This window comes from Equus przewalskii, chromosome 11, assembly GCF_037783145.1.
Source record: "Equus przewalskii isolate Varuska chromosome 11, EquPr2, whole genome shotgun sequence".
NCBI classification, from domain to species: domain Eukaryota; kingdom Metazoa; phylum Chordata; class Mammalia; order Perissodactyla; family Equidae; genus Equus; species Equus przewalskii.
In genome coordinates this window covers 30,249,196-30,263,980 of record NC_091841.1, presented here as the reverse complement: position 1 = coordinate 30,263,980, position 14,785 = coordinate 30,249,196, and the positions used below count along the sequence as shown (strand labels likewise).

Below are 14,785 nucleotides of genomic sequence, written 5' to 3'. Positions count from 1 at the left end.
CTCCCCACCCGCACGCCCTCCCTTCCTTCTCTGTGCTTTGTAGATCTGCCTAGCTTCCCAGGCATGGACCAATGCCCTGTCCTCCGTGACACGGAGTCCCTGACCAGTCCAGCCAGGGCAGGTCTTGTGTGCTGGGACCGCTCCAGAACCGTCCATCCACAAACTCTTAACCCACAGGGGCCCCTAAGCCGGGCGCAGGAGGCTGGCCCGGGGACCGCCCACACACACCTCCATCCAGAACCTGCTATACACGCGGCGGGCTCGGTACCCTGGTGGGGGCCCCAGAAATGCCCCTGGTTGGCCGGAATAGTGGCCAATACTGAATGAAGGCGACAGACAAACCCTTAGTGAACAGAAAGGCAGTTCAGAACGACCCCATCCAGCCTGGGAGCAGGAAATTCACTGAGGGAGCAGCCCCAAGTCCCCCCCCACCACGAGACAGGAAGGGGTTACGAGGTTCAGGCCTGCACAATGACCATGTGTCCACTGGGGCCTGGCCAAGGACCCTCAAGGCCTGACAGTCTGGAGGGGACAGAAGCTCCCCCTAAACATTTCCTCATGGGCGGGAGCGGCAACACAGACGTGTCATCGAGAGTGGGCGTCCTCCTGCCTGCGTTTGAAGACCAGCTCTGCCACTTCTGGCTGTTACCCTGGGCGGACAGCATAATCCCTTTGTCCCTCTGGATCCCTCTTTGTAAAATGAGGGTCAGGGAGGATAACAAGATCTCCTTCCTCTAAGATGACTTCCTTCAAGAAGTTATTGGACGGATTCAACAGGTTATACATGTAAAGAGTTTACAACAGGGCCTGGTATACAGTGAACCCACAACAGAAGTTTGCTCTAAGTCGGAACTGAGACACAAGCACAAATAAAGAACGAGGGGAGGACAGGGAAAAACAATCTCATGGCCAAAATGGACCACAAGTGAAAGATGGCGGCAGCGCCAGATCCAGACTTTTAAAAGTTACCAAAGGAAGCTGGATACTCCTCTGGGACTGGCAGGAGGCAGGACCAGGTACTGGTGTGAGAGTCCCAGATCCTGCCCTCAGGCCTGGCCCTGTCACTGATGCGTTGTGTGATCCTGGACAAGTTGCTTTGCCTCTTTGCATCTTTGTTTTATAAAATGGGGATGACCCTTCCTGGACAAGTGTAAGCGGCTAGCAACCTTTCAACAGGAAGTGTGGGGCTCTCTTCCTACTGCTCTACTGGCTGGGGGGCCCCCAGGGTCTGGAGAGCAATTCTGAGCTGGGCTAGAGGGGGCTGGGGAGGTGGGGGCACAGCGAGGACCACCGAGGCTGCCCTGGTGGCCGTGCGACTCTCCGGGGCCCTTCCATGGAGCGGGTGCTTTTCTTGTGCAGGACAAGAAGGCAAGGATTTAACTTGCCATGGGAGGGCTATGGGTTAGACCTTATGCACAACACCCCAATTCAAAGGCTCAGGAAAGCTTCAGAATGTTCCCCACACTCTTAGCAAAGGGGCAGGGGACCCCCCCAGGGCACCTTGGTGGTGGGGAGGATGGCTCATTCCTCGTTTTAATGGCTGGCACCGAATGCACCGGCGTGGAGCGAATGAAGGCGTGCATGATTGAAGGACAGGGGCCTCGGTTCCACCGTTCCCGGGAGGAGCCCCCAGATCAAGGATCCCAAAGGGGAGACCCAGCCAGGCCAGCAACTTAAACACGACCCTCCCCGGCCCCGGGCCTCAGTTCTCCCATCTGCCAGATGGGAACATAAACATCACCTTGACTTAGGTCCCAGGATCCTTGTGGGGACAAAGCGTGACGGGAGATGTGAAAGTGCTCTCAAGATTGTCCCCGGAGTCCTGGGGGGACGCGCTCCCAGAAGGAGCTGATCCACACACTGCCGTGGGGCAGCCAAAGCCAGGCCAAGTCTAACTGATCACTCGAGGACAATCAACCACATTCACTTTTTCCAAAAATGGGGAAAAGGAAACCGGTGACCTGCAAAACTTCTTTCAGTTCCGGGGACTCTGTGAATTTCAGGTCCCAGGGGAACATCACTTCTAAACGCACTTGCATTCCGAAAAAGCTCTAATTAAATCGCCAGCGCTACACGGCAATTTACGACCATCGGGCAAACTCTGTAATCTGTAAACAGATGGTCGCCCACTGCAGACAGACGGGGAAGCACTCCTGCCTCGCAGGCAGGCAGACACCCGCACCGGGCCCTCCTCTCGGGGGTGTCTGGGCTGGTCGGGGCACCCAGATCCTGGGGCACTGACAGCCGTCGGTTTGAATGAAGGAAGGAGAAACGCTCCAAGATCAACACGAAGAAAATGTAAAGAAATAAACTGCATCCCACCCAGCCTCTGGCTTTTGAGTAATTTCTGACACCTCTTGGTACAGAGACAATGAAGGGATTTCTAACCTTGAACTCGGGCATGACAGAGACAGGAGAGGCACAGAGGCATGGGGCGGGGAACTGCAGCCTGCGTGGGACAGGCTCATCCTGACAGCCGACGTCGATGACACCAACACAGCATGCCAGGGATGCATGTCTGGGGATGGGACCGGAACTTTGCAAACTGCAGCCCACGCCCTGCGGCCTTTGCATGCACAGAGCCGCCCTCCCCGGGTGACTCAGGGCAACGGCCGGGCAACAATTACTGGCCGAGCCGTGCTGGGGATGCTCTGGGAGGCTCCCCCCCCCAACCGTCATGCAGCCTGCTCTGCACAGACAGGCCCCCAGCTCCTGGAGCTGCCCCGGCCAGCCTGTCCGTGGCCATTTCACCGGCAGGACACGGCTCGGCCACCTCTCCTTCCCACAGTCAGTGCCACTGATCCCCAGCCCTCCAAGCTGCAACGCCTGAAAACTGCCCAGAGTAGGAGGTGTGTGCAGAACAATGGTCACCAGTGTCCTCTGGGCTTGTCTGTGTGCTTCTGGACTGTGAATTCCGTGGCTGGTGGGCCAAGCTGTCTCTCTGCAGACTTTGTGCCCCTTGCTCGGTTTTGGAGGGAAACAGAGAGCTTCCGGGTCCCGACAGGCAACAGGTCCCCGAACGAAAACTCCAGACCCCAGGGCCATTTGTTAAGGGCTCTGTTACTTATTTGGAATCCAACTCCTCGCCAGGTCTAACACTCTACTCCAGAATGCCCATCTCTCTCCCTCTCCTTGGCTGCCACCATCATCTCATGCCTCCTAACTGATGCCCCCCCATTCCTACTTTCTTTGCCAAAGAAATACGCAATTTCTTTGTCCGAGAGGCCCCACCCCCATGACGGGTATGACCAGCTCCTCCTCGAGGGTGCCATTCCTCCTTCAGACTGGCTGTGGCCACCTGCTTCTGTGTCTTGGCCCTTCTCAGCTCTCTTCCCAGCTCATGGGTGACTTGGAACCTGTCCTCTGCTCCCTCCTGGCCTCAGATTCCTCATCTGTAGTAACACCACCGACCCCATACGGTTGTCGTGAGAGTTAAGTCAGTGAACACACAGCGACTGGCCCAGCCCTGTGGACGTGCGTGTCCCGGATAACGTTCCATCACTGCTCCTTAAGTCCCACATGGACGCGGTGTCCCCGGCTTACTCCCTGAGGGAGCCCAAGGATCCCGCACGGCCTGGCACAAGGCAGGCACATGGTGTGTGTTGAAACGACCACCTCTAAGCTTTCCAGGTGAACGGTATGTGTCACAGGCAGGCTCCCCGGCTCCTTCACTGGTTCCCAGAATTCCCGGCACCTCTGTGGGAGCCCAGCTGCAGAGGACCCCTCAAATGCCCACAGGGAGCCCCAACTGTGACCCAGGGGGAGGCCAACGCCCCAGATCTCTGCCTCCCCAGGAACACAGCAAGCCCACCTCCCAGGACTTCCCTGGACCCCCTGCCGTCCAGCCCCGAGGCTAGAGAGGCAGCCCAGGGCCATCCTGGGGTCCGAGCAAAGCGGCGGGGCTGGGGCCTGGCATCGTCTGGGGAGGGGCCTTGGCGGTCGCTGTGTGGGAACGGGGGAGAAAGGGGGAGTCTGTTTCCGGGGCCCAGGGTGAGCCACCGCGGGGCGCCGCGGGGCTCCCCGGGGCTGAGGGCACTGTCTCAGCCCTCCCCTCTTCGGGCAAACTTTGTTCCAGCTTTAAGCCAAACCCCTCATGGCGAGTACTGACCTCCTGGGCTCCTTCTGACTGCCGGGTCCGGCCCCGGAGTGGGGGTGGGGGGTAGCCGGATCCGGGATAGGGGTCCCCAGACACGTGGCCGGCTGGGCGCTGGCCCACGTGTCCCTGTTACCACCCGGATGGGGAGCGGGCTCGGGGGGGTGGGGAGGGGGCAGGGGCCAGCGGGAAAGAAGTCCCGACAGACCGACAGCCGCCGGCTGGGGCTCTGAGCTGCGGGACTCCGTGCGCCCCGGGCAAGTGAGGGAGACGCCGGCGGTCGAACCCCAGAGGGGCGCGGCTGTCGCCAGAGGGTGCCGACGCGGTGGGGCCTGGAGGCTGCTACCACCCGCACCCCCACCTCCACCCCGGCTGCCCCAACCCGCAGCATAGGTTAGGGAGTGTCCAACTCGGGGCCCCGGCCGCGCGCTCTGGTTCGGGCTCCCGGTCCAGGGCGAAGGGGCTGCGAGCGGGGACGCGGAGCCCACGGAGCGCGGCAGGGGCGCTGCGATGGGCAGGTGGGCGCGGCGCCCTGGGGGGCGCAGAGCTCGCGGGCCGTGCGCGTGCATGCGGCCCGGGCCCACGTGCGCGGGTGGGCGCCCCTCACGCTGCCCGGGGTCCCGCCAGGCCCGTCGTCCCCCGGCCCCGACCGCGTCCCCCCCGCCCCAACCCCCGGGCGCGGTGCAGGTGCGCGGCCCTCCCTCGGCTCGCGGCCGCCCGCACTCACCGTGCCCTCGGACGGCAGGTAGCCGATGTCCTCGATGGCGCAGATGTTGATGATGTGGACGCTGCGGTCCTCGGCCGGGAGCGTCGAGTATTTCTCGTTGACCCTCATCGCGGCCGCCTGTGCGCCGGGACCGCCGGGCGGCGCGCCCTCCCCATCCACGGCCCCGGCGGCCTCTGCAAGGGTTACACGGCAGCGTTCGCGCGCGCTCGCTCGCTCGCTCGCTCGCAGGGGGCCGGGCCTCCCGCTCCGCCCGCCGCCCCCCCTGCCCCCGCCGGCCGGACCCTCCGCTCCTGCAAGACAGCCAGGCGCGCTCTGCCCGCTCGCGGCACGGGCGGCGGCCACGCGGCTCAGATTTTCCGTAGAAATTTAAACACAGGAAGAAAGTATTCCATTCCCGCGGGCCCCCTCCAAGTTTTATTTTTATCCGGGCAAAGTGGCCCTCTGCATTTTTTCTTCTTTTTTTCTTTTTTTGAGGGTGGCTGAGGTTTCAGACCAGGGAGGAAGCGTCCGACAGCCCCCACCTTCAGGGAAAGGCTCCAAAGGTCGCACTTCGGTGGCCGGGCACCTTGCAGGGCAGAGACGCTGCTGCGATGGAAGTCGGGAATGGTCTCCCCGCCCCTTCCCCCTCCACCCGCTGGAGGCCTCCCGCTGTCGCTCCGTCCTCACCTCCTCCAGGTAGCCTCCCCTGCTTTCTGCAGGCCCGCCCCCTCCGGCTCGCCCTGGCTACTTGTGCGTCCTCCCCCACCCCCCGGGTGGGCCCCCTAATGTTGCCCGCAGCCCCCATTTACCAAACGCTTAGTATTCTGTGACCAGGCACGAGCCAAGTCCCTTACACGGCTCGTCTCATTTGAGCCCCCAGCCTGGTCCTCATTTTTCGGAGGGCTATGGGGGCTTCCGAAGGCCAAGGAAGGAGGGTGGGCTTCCCGCAGAGCGGCTGCCACTCCTTGCGCGACGCTCTACTGCCTCCTGGAGGGAGCGATGGTGACTTCCGCTGCTCTTGTCCCAGGAGTGGCAGGGGGCCTGGCACACAGTGCTCCTCAGGACGTGTTTTCAATGCTCCATCCTCGCAGGAGGAGCACGTGGGTCTCCAGGGGCAGCCACACTCAGGTTAATCCGCCAGGGGCCGCACTGGCAACCCCACCCCTTGGGAATAAAGTCTCCCTTCCCTCTGCCTCCTTACAGCCTGTTAGTTCTTCACGGTGTGTACCAAATGCCACCTCCTCCAGGAAGCCACCCTGGATTGCCCCTCACCAAAGCACTCAGGCCCAAGAACCTGCCTGTACCTCGACTACAGCACTTCCTTTACTCCACCTGATTTTACAGTGGGTTCATACAGTTGGTGCTCAATAATTGCTCATCGAATGCCCACTGAAGAATATTCAGGGCCTTCCAAGGTCATGACGTCACCAGCATGGTTCCAAGGGTGGATTCTGGCATCACACAGGGTGAGGTCTGGTTCCAGTCCAGCAACCTTGGGCAAGCCCCCTTAGCCTCCCGGAGTCTCTGTCCTCCCGGGAGTGTCCGGTGGGCATGAAGCTGCAGCGGTGGCTGCTCTTCCTACTCCTGTCATCTTGTCATTGTCATGACCTCCCCCACCTCCTTTAGACTCAAGTTGGTGACTTTCTTGAACTTGGAGAGGTACAGGAAAGCTCCTCCGTGCCTGGGCTGGCGCTGAGTGGCCCTGAAGGACCCTTTGTCTACACCGGGGATGCCCCAGAGAAGGGCGCTGTGCTGGCCAAGTCCCCGTTGGAAATGGCCGTCCACGGTGTCTGCCACGCCAGGGAGAGCTCATCCCTAAAAGTTCAAGTTTTGGGGGTTGGGGAGAATCATACACGTGTGTGCACGCACGCGCACACATACACACATACACACAGGATTATATAACTTCATTCTCTTATCCTTGTTGGTAAACAACCAAGATTGTGTAACTCGAATGCATTGTCTTTCTAAATTTATTTTCAAGTGGCAAAGAGTCTTGCAGAAGTCTGTGACGTATAATTTGTGAAGAAAAAGTAAAAACGGAATTCCTCAATTCTGGGTGCATTGGCATTGCCAAATGTTTGGGAAGGTGACCCTTGAGTGCGGACCCTGAGAGGCTGGGGGGCTTCGTGCCCGAGCCCTTCTGGGGGCCGCAGGGCAGGGGGGCGGTGTCTCAGGCCTGGACCTCCTGCTGGGCCAGTGGCCCCTGTGGCCTGGCTCCAGGAGCCGCGTCTCGCCTCTCGGTTCTGAGGTTGATGCCTTAGCCAGAGTCTAGACACCTGCTCGCCTGTAAGGTGTCACTTTCTTTGCCACGTGTCAGTATGTGTCCCTGCATTCTGCTCCTCTCGTCCCCCACCCCACTCTCCCAGGGGACAATGTGGAAAGGCTTCAGCAAAGGGAGGGGAAAGGCCTCTGAACAGAACGGGACAGGACGGGCCAGCAAGGAGCAGTTCCGTCCCCAGGTCACTCAAGGCCTGCACGGGGGGTCCTCAGGTCTTAGGATTTCAAGAACCAACAAAGAATAAAAACAACAAAGAATGAAATCGGGGAGGGGCCATGGGAATCCTCCACGCTGAGATCGCCCCACGTCAGAGGACTTTAAAGGTCCCTCTGGTTCTGGCGATGATGGCACCCGTGCCTCGGGCTGTCTCCTGTGGGCCATCTTGGGTGGGGGGAGGGGGCTGTGTCTCTGCTCTGAGTCACTAATTGCTTATAAGCGAGCCCTCCAGATAAACTGCTGCATTAATTTGCATTTTCTGCTTTTTGACTCAGTGATTCTCATTGTTCAGGACGCCAAGGGGCACGGGCAGGATTAACTGTCCGCTCGTGAATTAATAAAAACCAGTCTCGCTCGTCTAAATGGCACATTTTATCCCAAGTCCCGCGCTTCACAGCTCACCCTGTTTTGCCAGCGTGTTGCCCTGTTGTGTCGCTGGGATGTCACCCACCATCAGACACTTACGTCTTTGCTGACCTTTTAATAATCACCGGGCGTACTGGCACAGAGTGCCGAGGGACGCGGGCAACGAGGCTGCGTGTGTGGTGGGGGGAGCGCCTCCCTCGGAAGAGGCTCAGACGGGGGCTGTTGCAGTGGTGTTTTGTCATCCACATCAGCCTCATCTCCCTGGCGGTGCCCACAGGCAGGAACGCCTTGCTCTCCGCGCTGCCTGGCGGCATAGGCCTGCCTCACCGGGCCGTTTGCAACTTGGCCAACAGACCCAGCTTCACAGAGCGCGGCAGAACGGGGCCCTCTGACTGGCCTGGCCGCAGTGAGCTGCCTCGGCGAGTATTCCAGCACAGATCTCTCTGACATGGTGCCCTCGGAGGCCTTCTCCGCCTTGGCACCACTGACATTTGGGGCTGGCTCATTCTTTGTCCTGGGAGGTCGTCCTGTGCACTGTGGGATGTTTGCCAGCATCCCTGGCCTCTGACCACTGGATCCCGGTACCACCTCTCCTTCCCAGCATGACAACCAAAGATGTCTCCGGACATTGTCACATGTCCCTGGCGTCAAAGTCACCCCAGCTGAGAAGCCAGCTCTGGGCTTACCCGCAGCCCCTGCCTTGCCTGTGCTCTCGAGGACGACCGGGGAGCCTCGTCTCACCAGCCCACGGTTCTCAGATGAGAACACCGGGGCCTGGAGCAGGGATGTGCTTGGCTCAGGGTCACAGACTGGAGGGTGGCTATGGCCTTAAATCTAGACCTGCTGACCCCCTCCCAGCAGGGCTCACACCACAAAGTCAACACATGCACACGGAATGAGAGAGAGAGGAGGTAGGAGGTTTGGCTCATTTTTACAAAATACCCAGATGGCCCCGGGCTGCCCTCCGTCGGTGGAGGACCCCTTGAGGCTGCTCGGTCCCTCGGGTCTGGCCATCCCAGCTCAGGGCAGCTTTCTCCCCTGGACGGCTCCCTGCACACTCAGAGACACTGAATAAATGCCTGAATAAATGCCGTTACCTCAGGGGCAGCCCCGGGTGGGGAAGGAGCGTGGAAGAAGTGAGCGGCTCATGACTCAGGGCTATTGTGAGTGCCAACGGCCACCCGTCCTCCACGCCCGTGCTGGCTCTGCGCCCCTTCAAGTCTCCGGTGGGCAACCCCTGCAGGAAAGAGATGAACGCCAAATAGGTCTGACCTCATGTGCTAAAATCAACCCGGGGTGTAATTATTCCCGGGGAAGACAGGCCTGGGGAATTTATAACCGAGATACGGTGGGTGGGAGACGGGACCACTGTCATTTCCTTCCCTCGCATGATGTCAGAGCCCCGAGCTGAGGCCGCCAGCTGCAGCTGGACGGGGAGGCTCTGAGCACAGGGAAACCGCCAGCCCGGGGTTCTGGAACGCAGCCCGAAGCATGAAGTTCTGTCTGGGGGATTTTTTTCCCCCTCAAAAGAATCCATGGGTGTTGTTTCCATCAGAGGGTGTGTTGTGAACCCAAGGAACTGCCTTCTGAGAATTCCTAAGAACTCTAAAAAGATGTACGGGCTGGGTTAGAGCCCGGCCGGCTCAGCTGCCGGCCACCTCCTCCAGGAAGACTTCTGGTCCAGCTCAGCCGCGTTACTCATGTCTGTTCTGCTGGCCCGGCTCCCTGGCTCCATCCAGGCACGCAGGCTCATTTCTGCTCCATCCTCCTCGCGTCTTCTGCTTCATTTCTGCCCACTCCACTCCCCTTCCCGTCTTTGGCACACTCTGGGTTTCCCCATTTATGTTTATTTAACAAGCAGTGGTACAGCGCCTACGACGAGCCAGTGCCATGTCAGCCCTCCGCAAACAGGATCTCGAGTTCTAACGGTGATGCCAACGGCCTGCAGTGGATTCACACAGATGTCCCCGCCCTCACCCCAGGGTCCTTTCTTTGGAGGCGTGAGGGGAAGTCCAGACTGAGTCTCAGTCAGCTCCCTTCTCCCCTGCGACCCCGTGGGACAATGCATCCATCGACACAATGAAAGACACTTGGGCAACAGAACCCACCCGCCTGGTGGCCAGGAGACAGAGATGGGGACAGCCTGCCTGTAGCAGGAGGTGGCTGAGCCAGCGGTTGCACCATCATGCCCAGAGAGGGTGGAAACGCCCTCGTCCACTGTTTCCCTCTTCCTCCAGGGGCTTCAGAGCGAAAGAGCTTCAGGCCGCCCAGCTTGAGCGGTAGCAATTCTCTTTCCCCCACGCGCCCCAGGAGAACAAAGGACTCCGGGTCTCACACACGAATGAATGGCCTTCCTCTGAGCTGAAACCACCGGATGGAGACCGAGCCTTCCCCCGGACTGTGCGCTCTCTCCCCAGATGGATGGAGCCTCGGATGGGTGAGGACGGGTCCTCAGGGCTGAGGCCAGCTGAGGCCTCCAGGCGCAGGGCTGGGATGGAACTCAGGCCCTACCTTACTGTAGGGTGCGAACACTACTCAAGCTGCTCTCACACCCACAGCCCCAGGGCCCTGCATCTTCCACGTGCATATGACTCTGTGCCGAGCTTCTATTTTGTGCCAGGGCCTCTGCTGGCTCTTGGGTCTCCGGCCTGCCGCCGAGCTGCTAGGCTGCAAGCTCCTTGCGGGCGGACGCTGCATCCTGTATTCCCAGGGCCCTCCCGGCCGGGCAGCAGCCCAAAGCGATGGCGGAATGTTTGCGGGGGCCGTGAACAAGCAGATGAACCAGGGGCCTCGCCGACAAGCCAACGGATCTTCCCGACCCCACGCTGGGGAGCAGGACCTTGAGGCTCCTCCAGGTGTGGCACCTCAGAACTCATCCTCTTGGCACAAGTTTTCAGTGTACGGAGGAGGGAGCCCCGGACCCTGGGGAATGGCTCTGGCCAACAGGAACACGACGTGAGCCACACAGGTGACCTGAGAGAGTCTAGGAGCCACATCGTCAGGGCAAAATAACGAGGGGAAATTAATAAAATATTTATACAGCCTATCATATAAAATATTATTTTTGCAACACGTAATCAATATAAAAATTACTGAGATATTTTATACTCTTTCTTTCCCTAAGAAAGATTTGAAATCTAGTGTATTTTAAGCACCGTTAATAAGCGTTTCTTACCCTACGGCACATCTCCGTTCAGACAAGCCACGTTTCAAGGGCTCAAAGCCACATGTGGTCAGGGACGACGGTACCGGACGGCTTAGCGACCACGCCTTTTATAATTACTAAAGGAAAATTATATCGGGTGGCTTTTCTTTTCTGCTTTATGTTTTTCTATGTTTTCTAAGATTTCTGCAATGAACACGAATGAGTTTTATCCCAGGAGAAAGGTGACTATTACCAAAAGCACTGAGGTACCGTGTAGACGGCAGGCTGACACCGGACCCCTTTCATGGTTTGAGGAAAAACGGCCACTCTATTGGATTTTTATCTGTAGGGCACCAATTGAGAGAAAACCACCTTCACCTGAGGCCCCATTGGAGGCACATTCCTGAAATGTGTTGACAGAGTATCTTGAATTACAAAAACATATCTGATGACACAGCTGGGCACACAGGTGCTGAAGGGGAAGAGGTGAGAGAGGTGTTTTGAGACCTACAAGAAGTCCCCCTGGACCACGGGAGGCCGTCCTCCTAGGGTCCCCATGGTAAGTGGTCAAGCCTGCACCTGCCGGCTGCCCCCTACAGTGCACACCGAGCCAGCGCTGTCGGTGGGGGGCTGTCTGAGACAGTGCCAGGGGCCTGGGGCCACGGGCGCCCACCCACGCTGCCTCCCTGGGGGCCCTGGACACCGGGGCAGGCCCACGCCCAAGCAGGTGGGCACCTGAGAAGGGGACACTCAGGGCCCTTCCCAGGCTCTTCTCCACATTGGCTGGATGGGGGTTCGTTCGCTCACTAACTCACTCACTCATTCATTTGCTCACCCATCATTCTTTCATTCACCCATTCGTTGACTCATTCATTCACTCGGTCATTCTCTTATCTCCTCTCCCCTTCCTCATACTCCTTCCCAGGCTTATTTTTCGCCCCCGCCCCACAGGCTTTACCACTTTCCGTCCGCTGCCTAATTCACTTCCTTCTCTTGTCTGGTGTCTGCCCCCCACCCCCACTAGAGTGTCAGCTCCAGGCCATTCTGTCATGATTCGATGGCTCCAGGTTTTCCTGCCTGAAAATGACACGGGAAGTGAGCTGTCCCACCCAGGAAAAAGGCACAGAATCGGGCCGGTTATTCAACGAGTTGGGGCCCCAAAGCATCTTCTCTTCAGAAGTAAAATGTTTGGGGGCGGGGCAAGCGTGAGAGAGAGGAGCCCCTGGGACGGAGGACAGCGGGTCAGCTCAGCCCTGGCCACGCCTCTGCTTATGGAGACAAGCCCCGAAGGTCGGTGCGGGACGGAGTTAGTAAGCACACGCGTGCACACGCACACGCACACACGCACACACACGCACAGACAAGTCAGACAGAGGCCACTCATTCCTGGGGTTGGAAATGGCCCCACGTGTGCGACCTCTCTCCTCACCTGCATGTAATCAGTGGTCCGGAAACCCACCAGAGGTTCACCCTGCCCACAGCTTGTCACTGCCCAGATCCTGCAGCATGGGCCGCCACACAGATCTCGGGGGCCCCAGGGCCACCCCTCCAGCACAATCCCTTCCCAACAGCTGCACCTGCTTCTGTGCGGCAACTATTATGTCTGACGATCTGAGAACCGAATGTCTCCGCTTCCTGTCTGCCCGCGCTCCCAGCTCGCTCTCTGCCCCACTGCCGCACCTTCGCTCTCCTCCCCGAGTGTGGAGAGGCCCACCCTGTCCTCTGTCGGGGAGGATGATGGGGCTTCCAGTTCCTTCCAAGAGGAAAACAGGAGAGAGAGAAACTCCGGTGGTGCCGATGGCCCCAGGCAGAGTCCTGTAAGGTTTATGGAGGGCGCTCTGCTCTCCGGGGGGCCTTTATAAACGTCCCCTACAAGGGACGCGGCCCTGGAGGGGACGGTCTCTGCAGCACCAGTGACATTGGGGGCGAGGGATGAGCCGGGGCGGCAGCTCCCTTCCAAACAAGGGTCACAGCCTCGTTTGCTGCGAGGACCAGAAAAAGGGGAGTGTTTCCCCTGAAGTGACCGCTGGGACCCCTCACCATGGAGCAGACCTGTGCTAATGGCCTCACTGAAGTCGATGCTTTTCCTTCATGTCCCTGCTCCAACACGGCCTTTCCAGAGCCTTCCTGGCCCCCCTCCCAGCCGCCTTCCTGTGCTCCGGAGCACCTGTCACCTGACTGTTTATTTTCTCTCTGCGCCAGGAAAGTGGGGACCTTGTCTGTCTTACCCTCTGCTATGCTCTCAGCACCCAGCAGAGCCCGGTGTGCGGCAGGTTGCAAAAATCTTGGTTGGGAGCACGAATGAGTGAATAATGTGGCTTCACCAGTGTCCCCGGATTCCTGCACTGTGCGGACGGAGAACTGTCACCCGCAGGCCATTTCGCACCCCTGAGCGGCTGGCCTTTGTCGCGGGAGGCTGTGGCATCTTCACACACTGGTTCCCCCAGGAGCCAGGAGGATGGAGTTGTTGTCTTAACATTTTAAAGCTGTTGGGTCAGCTGGAGAAAGTCCTGGAGGCCACCGGGCCAGCTGCCACAAAAGCCCCATCCACAGCCCTTCGGGCTCCTCCACCTGCCGCGCTGGCCGGGAGGGAGCAGGGTGGGCTCCCCAGGCAGCAATCAGCGTATTCACTAAGGTCCCACTGTGTGCAGCCACCGAGCTGCTGCGAGCTGCGAGCCACAGACACAAAGGGAAAGACTGCCCCGCCCAGGGAGCCTACAGTCGCTCGGGAAATTCGGAAAACCAACCCCTCTGGGTGGGAAGGGGGCTCAGAAGTGGGGAGCGAAGCAGCCACAGCCGTATGGTCCGAGAGCTGGAAGGGCTGTTCTGGGGCAAGCAGGATGCGCACTATAGCCCAGGGCCCCGAGCGTCTGATCTGGCAGCACCTAACCCCGATCAAGGCCTCCTGCAAGGACGGCTGAAGCCAGGAGGTCTCCCCCACTGTGACAGAGACCTCACTGCTGCGGGGGCAGCCGATGGCCCCGGGGCGGCTCTGCCCATCACGTCACACTGGGAACCTGCTCCACAAGCTGGGCGCTGCTTCCGGGCTCGGGTGTCATGCAGAATTACTCCTTCACAAGAACAACGTCAAAGATTTAGGGTCAGCGTCTTAGGGAGTTGCCTCCACCACCTCCTTGCCCAGCCCAGCTCCTGGTTCTCTCTGCTCCCTGCTCTTGGTTGTGCCACAAATCACTCTCATCTATAAATTCTCAAAATCCTTTGTCCCAGAACACGGACAGTACTCAAACTGAGGAAGGACTCGGGGGTAGGGGCTCGTGTGTGTGACTGCCCGGGCTCTGGAGAGGTCCTCCGAGATCAGCATCTTCCTCCATCTCTCATTCCTGTTCTCCTGTCACTGCCCCAAAGGTCTATATGTGGCCCTGAGCTTTTCAATGACTTAGAGAGCAAACATCCTGAGAAAAGGCAAACTATTGATCTAATTCATACTAAGGCGTAAATGACTTTCTTCTCACAAATAATTCTGCTAGGTAAACAGGGCAACCAGCATCAGGCCCACTGACATCTGAGGATGGAGAAAGCAGAGAAAGGGCAAGAACTTCCCACGGCAAAAGGAATGGGAAGAAGGAAGAGGTCTCGGGAAAAGGGGACCAGTAAACCTTTATTTTTGTCTGGCCTGGCCTGGCCTGACCCAACTTTTCACTGCCCACTGCCTTGACTTTGGAGGCCAGCACAACTAAGGAGGGGGCCAGCATCCTTCTGGTCCCTGGGGGCAACTGTAAAGTTCATCTCGGTCCAGGGTGTCCATCTGTCCAGTGCAAAAATAGAACCAGGAACAAAAGGGAAGAATGCTTATGAGCATCAGGGCCACACGGGGACCAAGAAACCTGTTTCTCAGATAAGATCTGGCCTTTGGAGAGGTTTTCCTTCTCATCTAGGGGGCTGAGGCCACAAAACCAGCCTGGAGCGGGGGGGCTCTTCCCAACAGGCGAATGACTCTTGAAGGTCCTTTGTGATAAA

At 58.9% G+C, this 14,785-nt stretch overlaps 1 protein-coding gene across 16 annotated transcripts in view; it reads right to left on the bottom strand.

Annotated features, from left to right (window-relative positions):
- The window catches only part of ANO1 (anoctamin 1), a 168,342-nt gene that overhangs the window by 79,474 nt on the left and 74,083 nt on the right, over positions 1–14,785 (bottom strand). For 10 of the 16 annotated variants that reach the window (XM_070564372.1, XM_070564377.1, XM_070564379.1 and 7 more), the window contains exon 2: positions 4,821–4,993. In XM_070564372.1, coding sequence (XP_070420473.1) covers positions 4,821–4,993 — 173 coding nt within the window. Of the gene's footprint in view, positions 1–4,820; positions 4,994–5,341; positions 5,430–5,608; positions 5,843–8,759; positions 8,900–14,785 lie in introns of those variants that run through there. The other 6 variants (XM_070564384.1, XM_070564378.1, XM_070564383.1 and 3 more) reach the window with 5 other exon arrangements.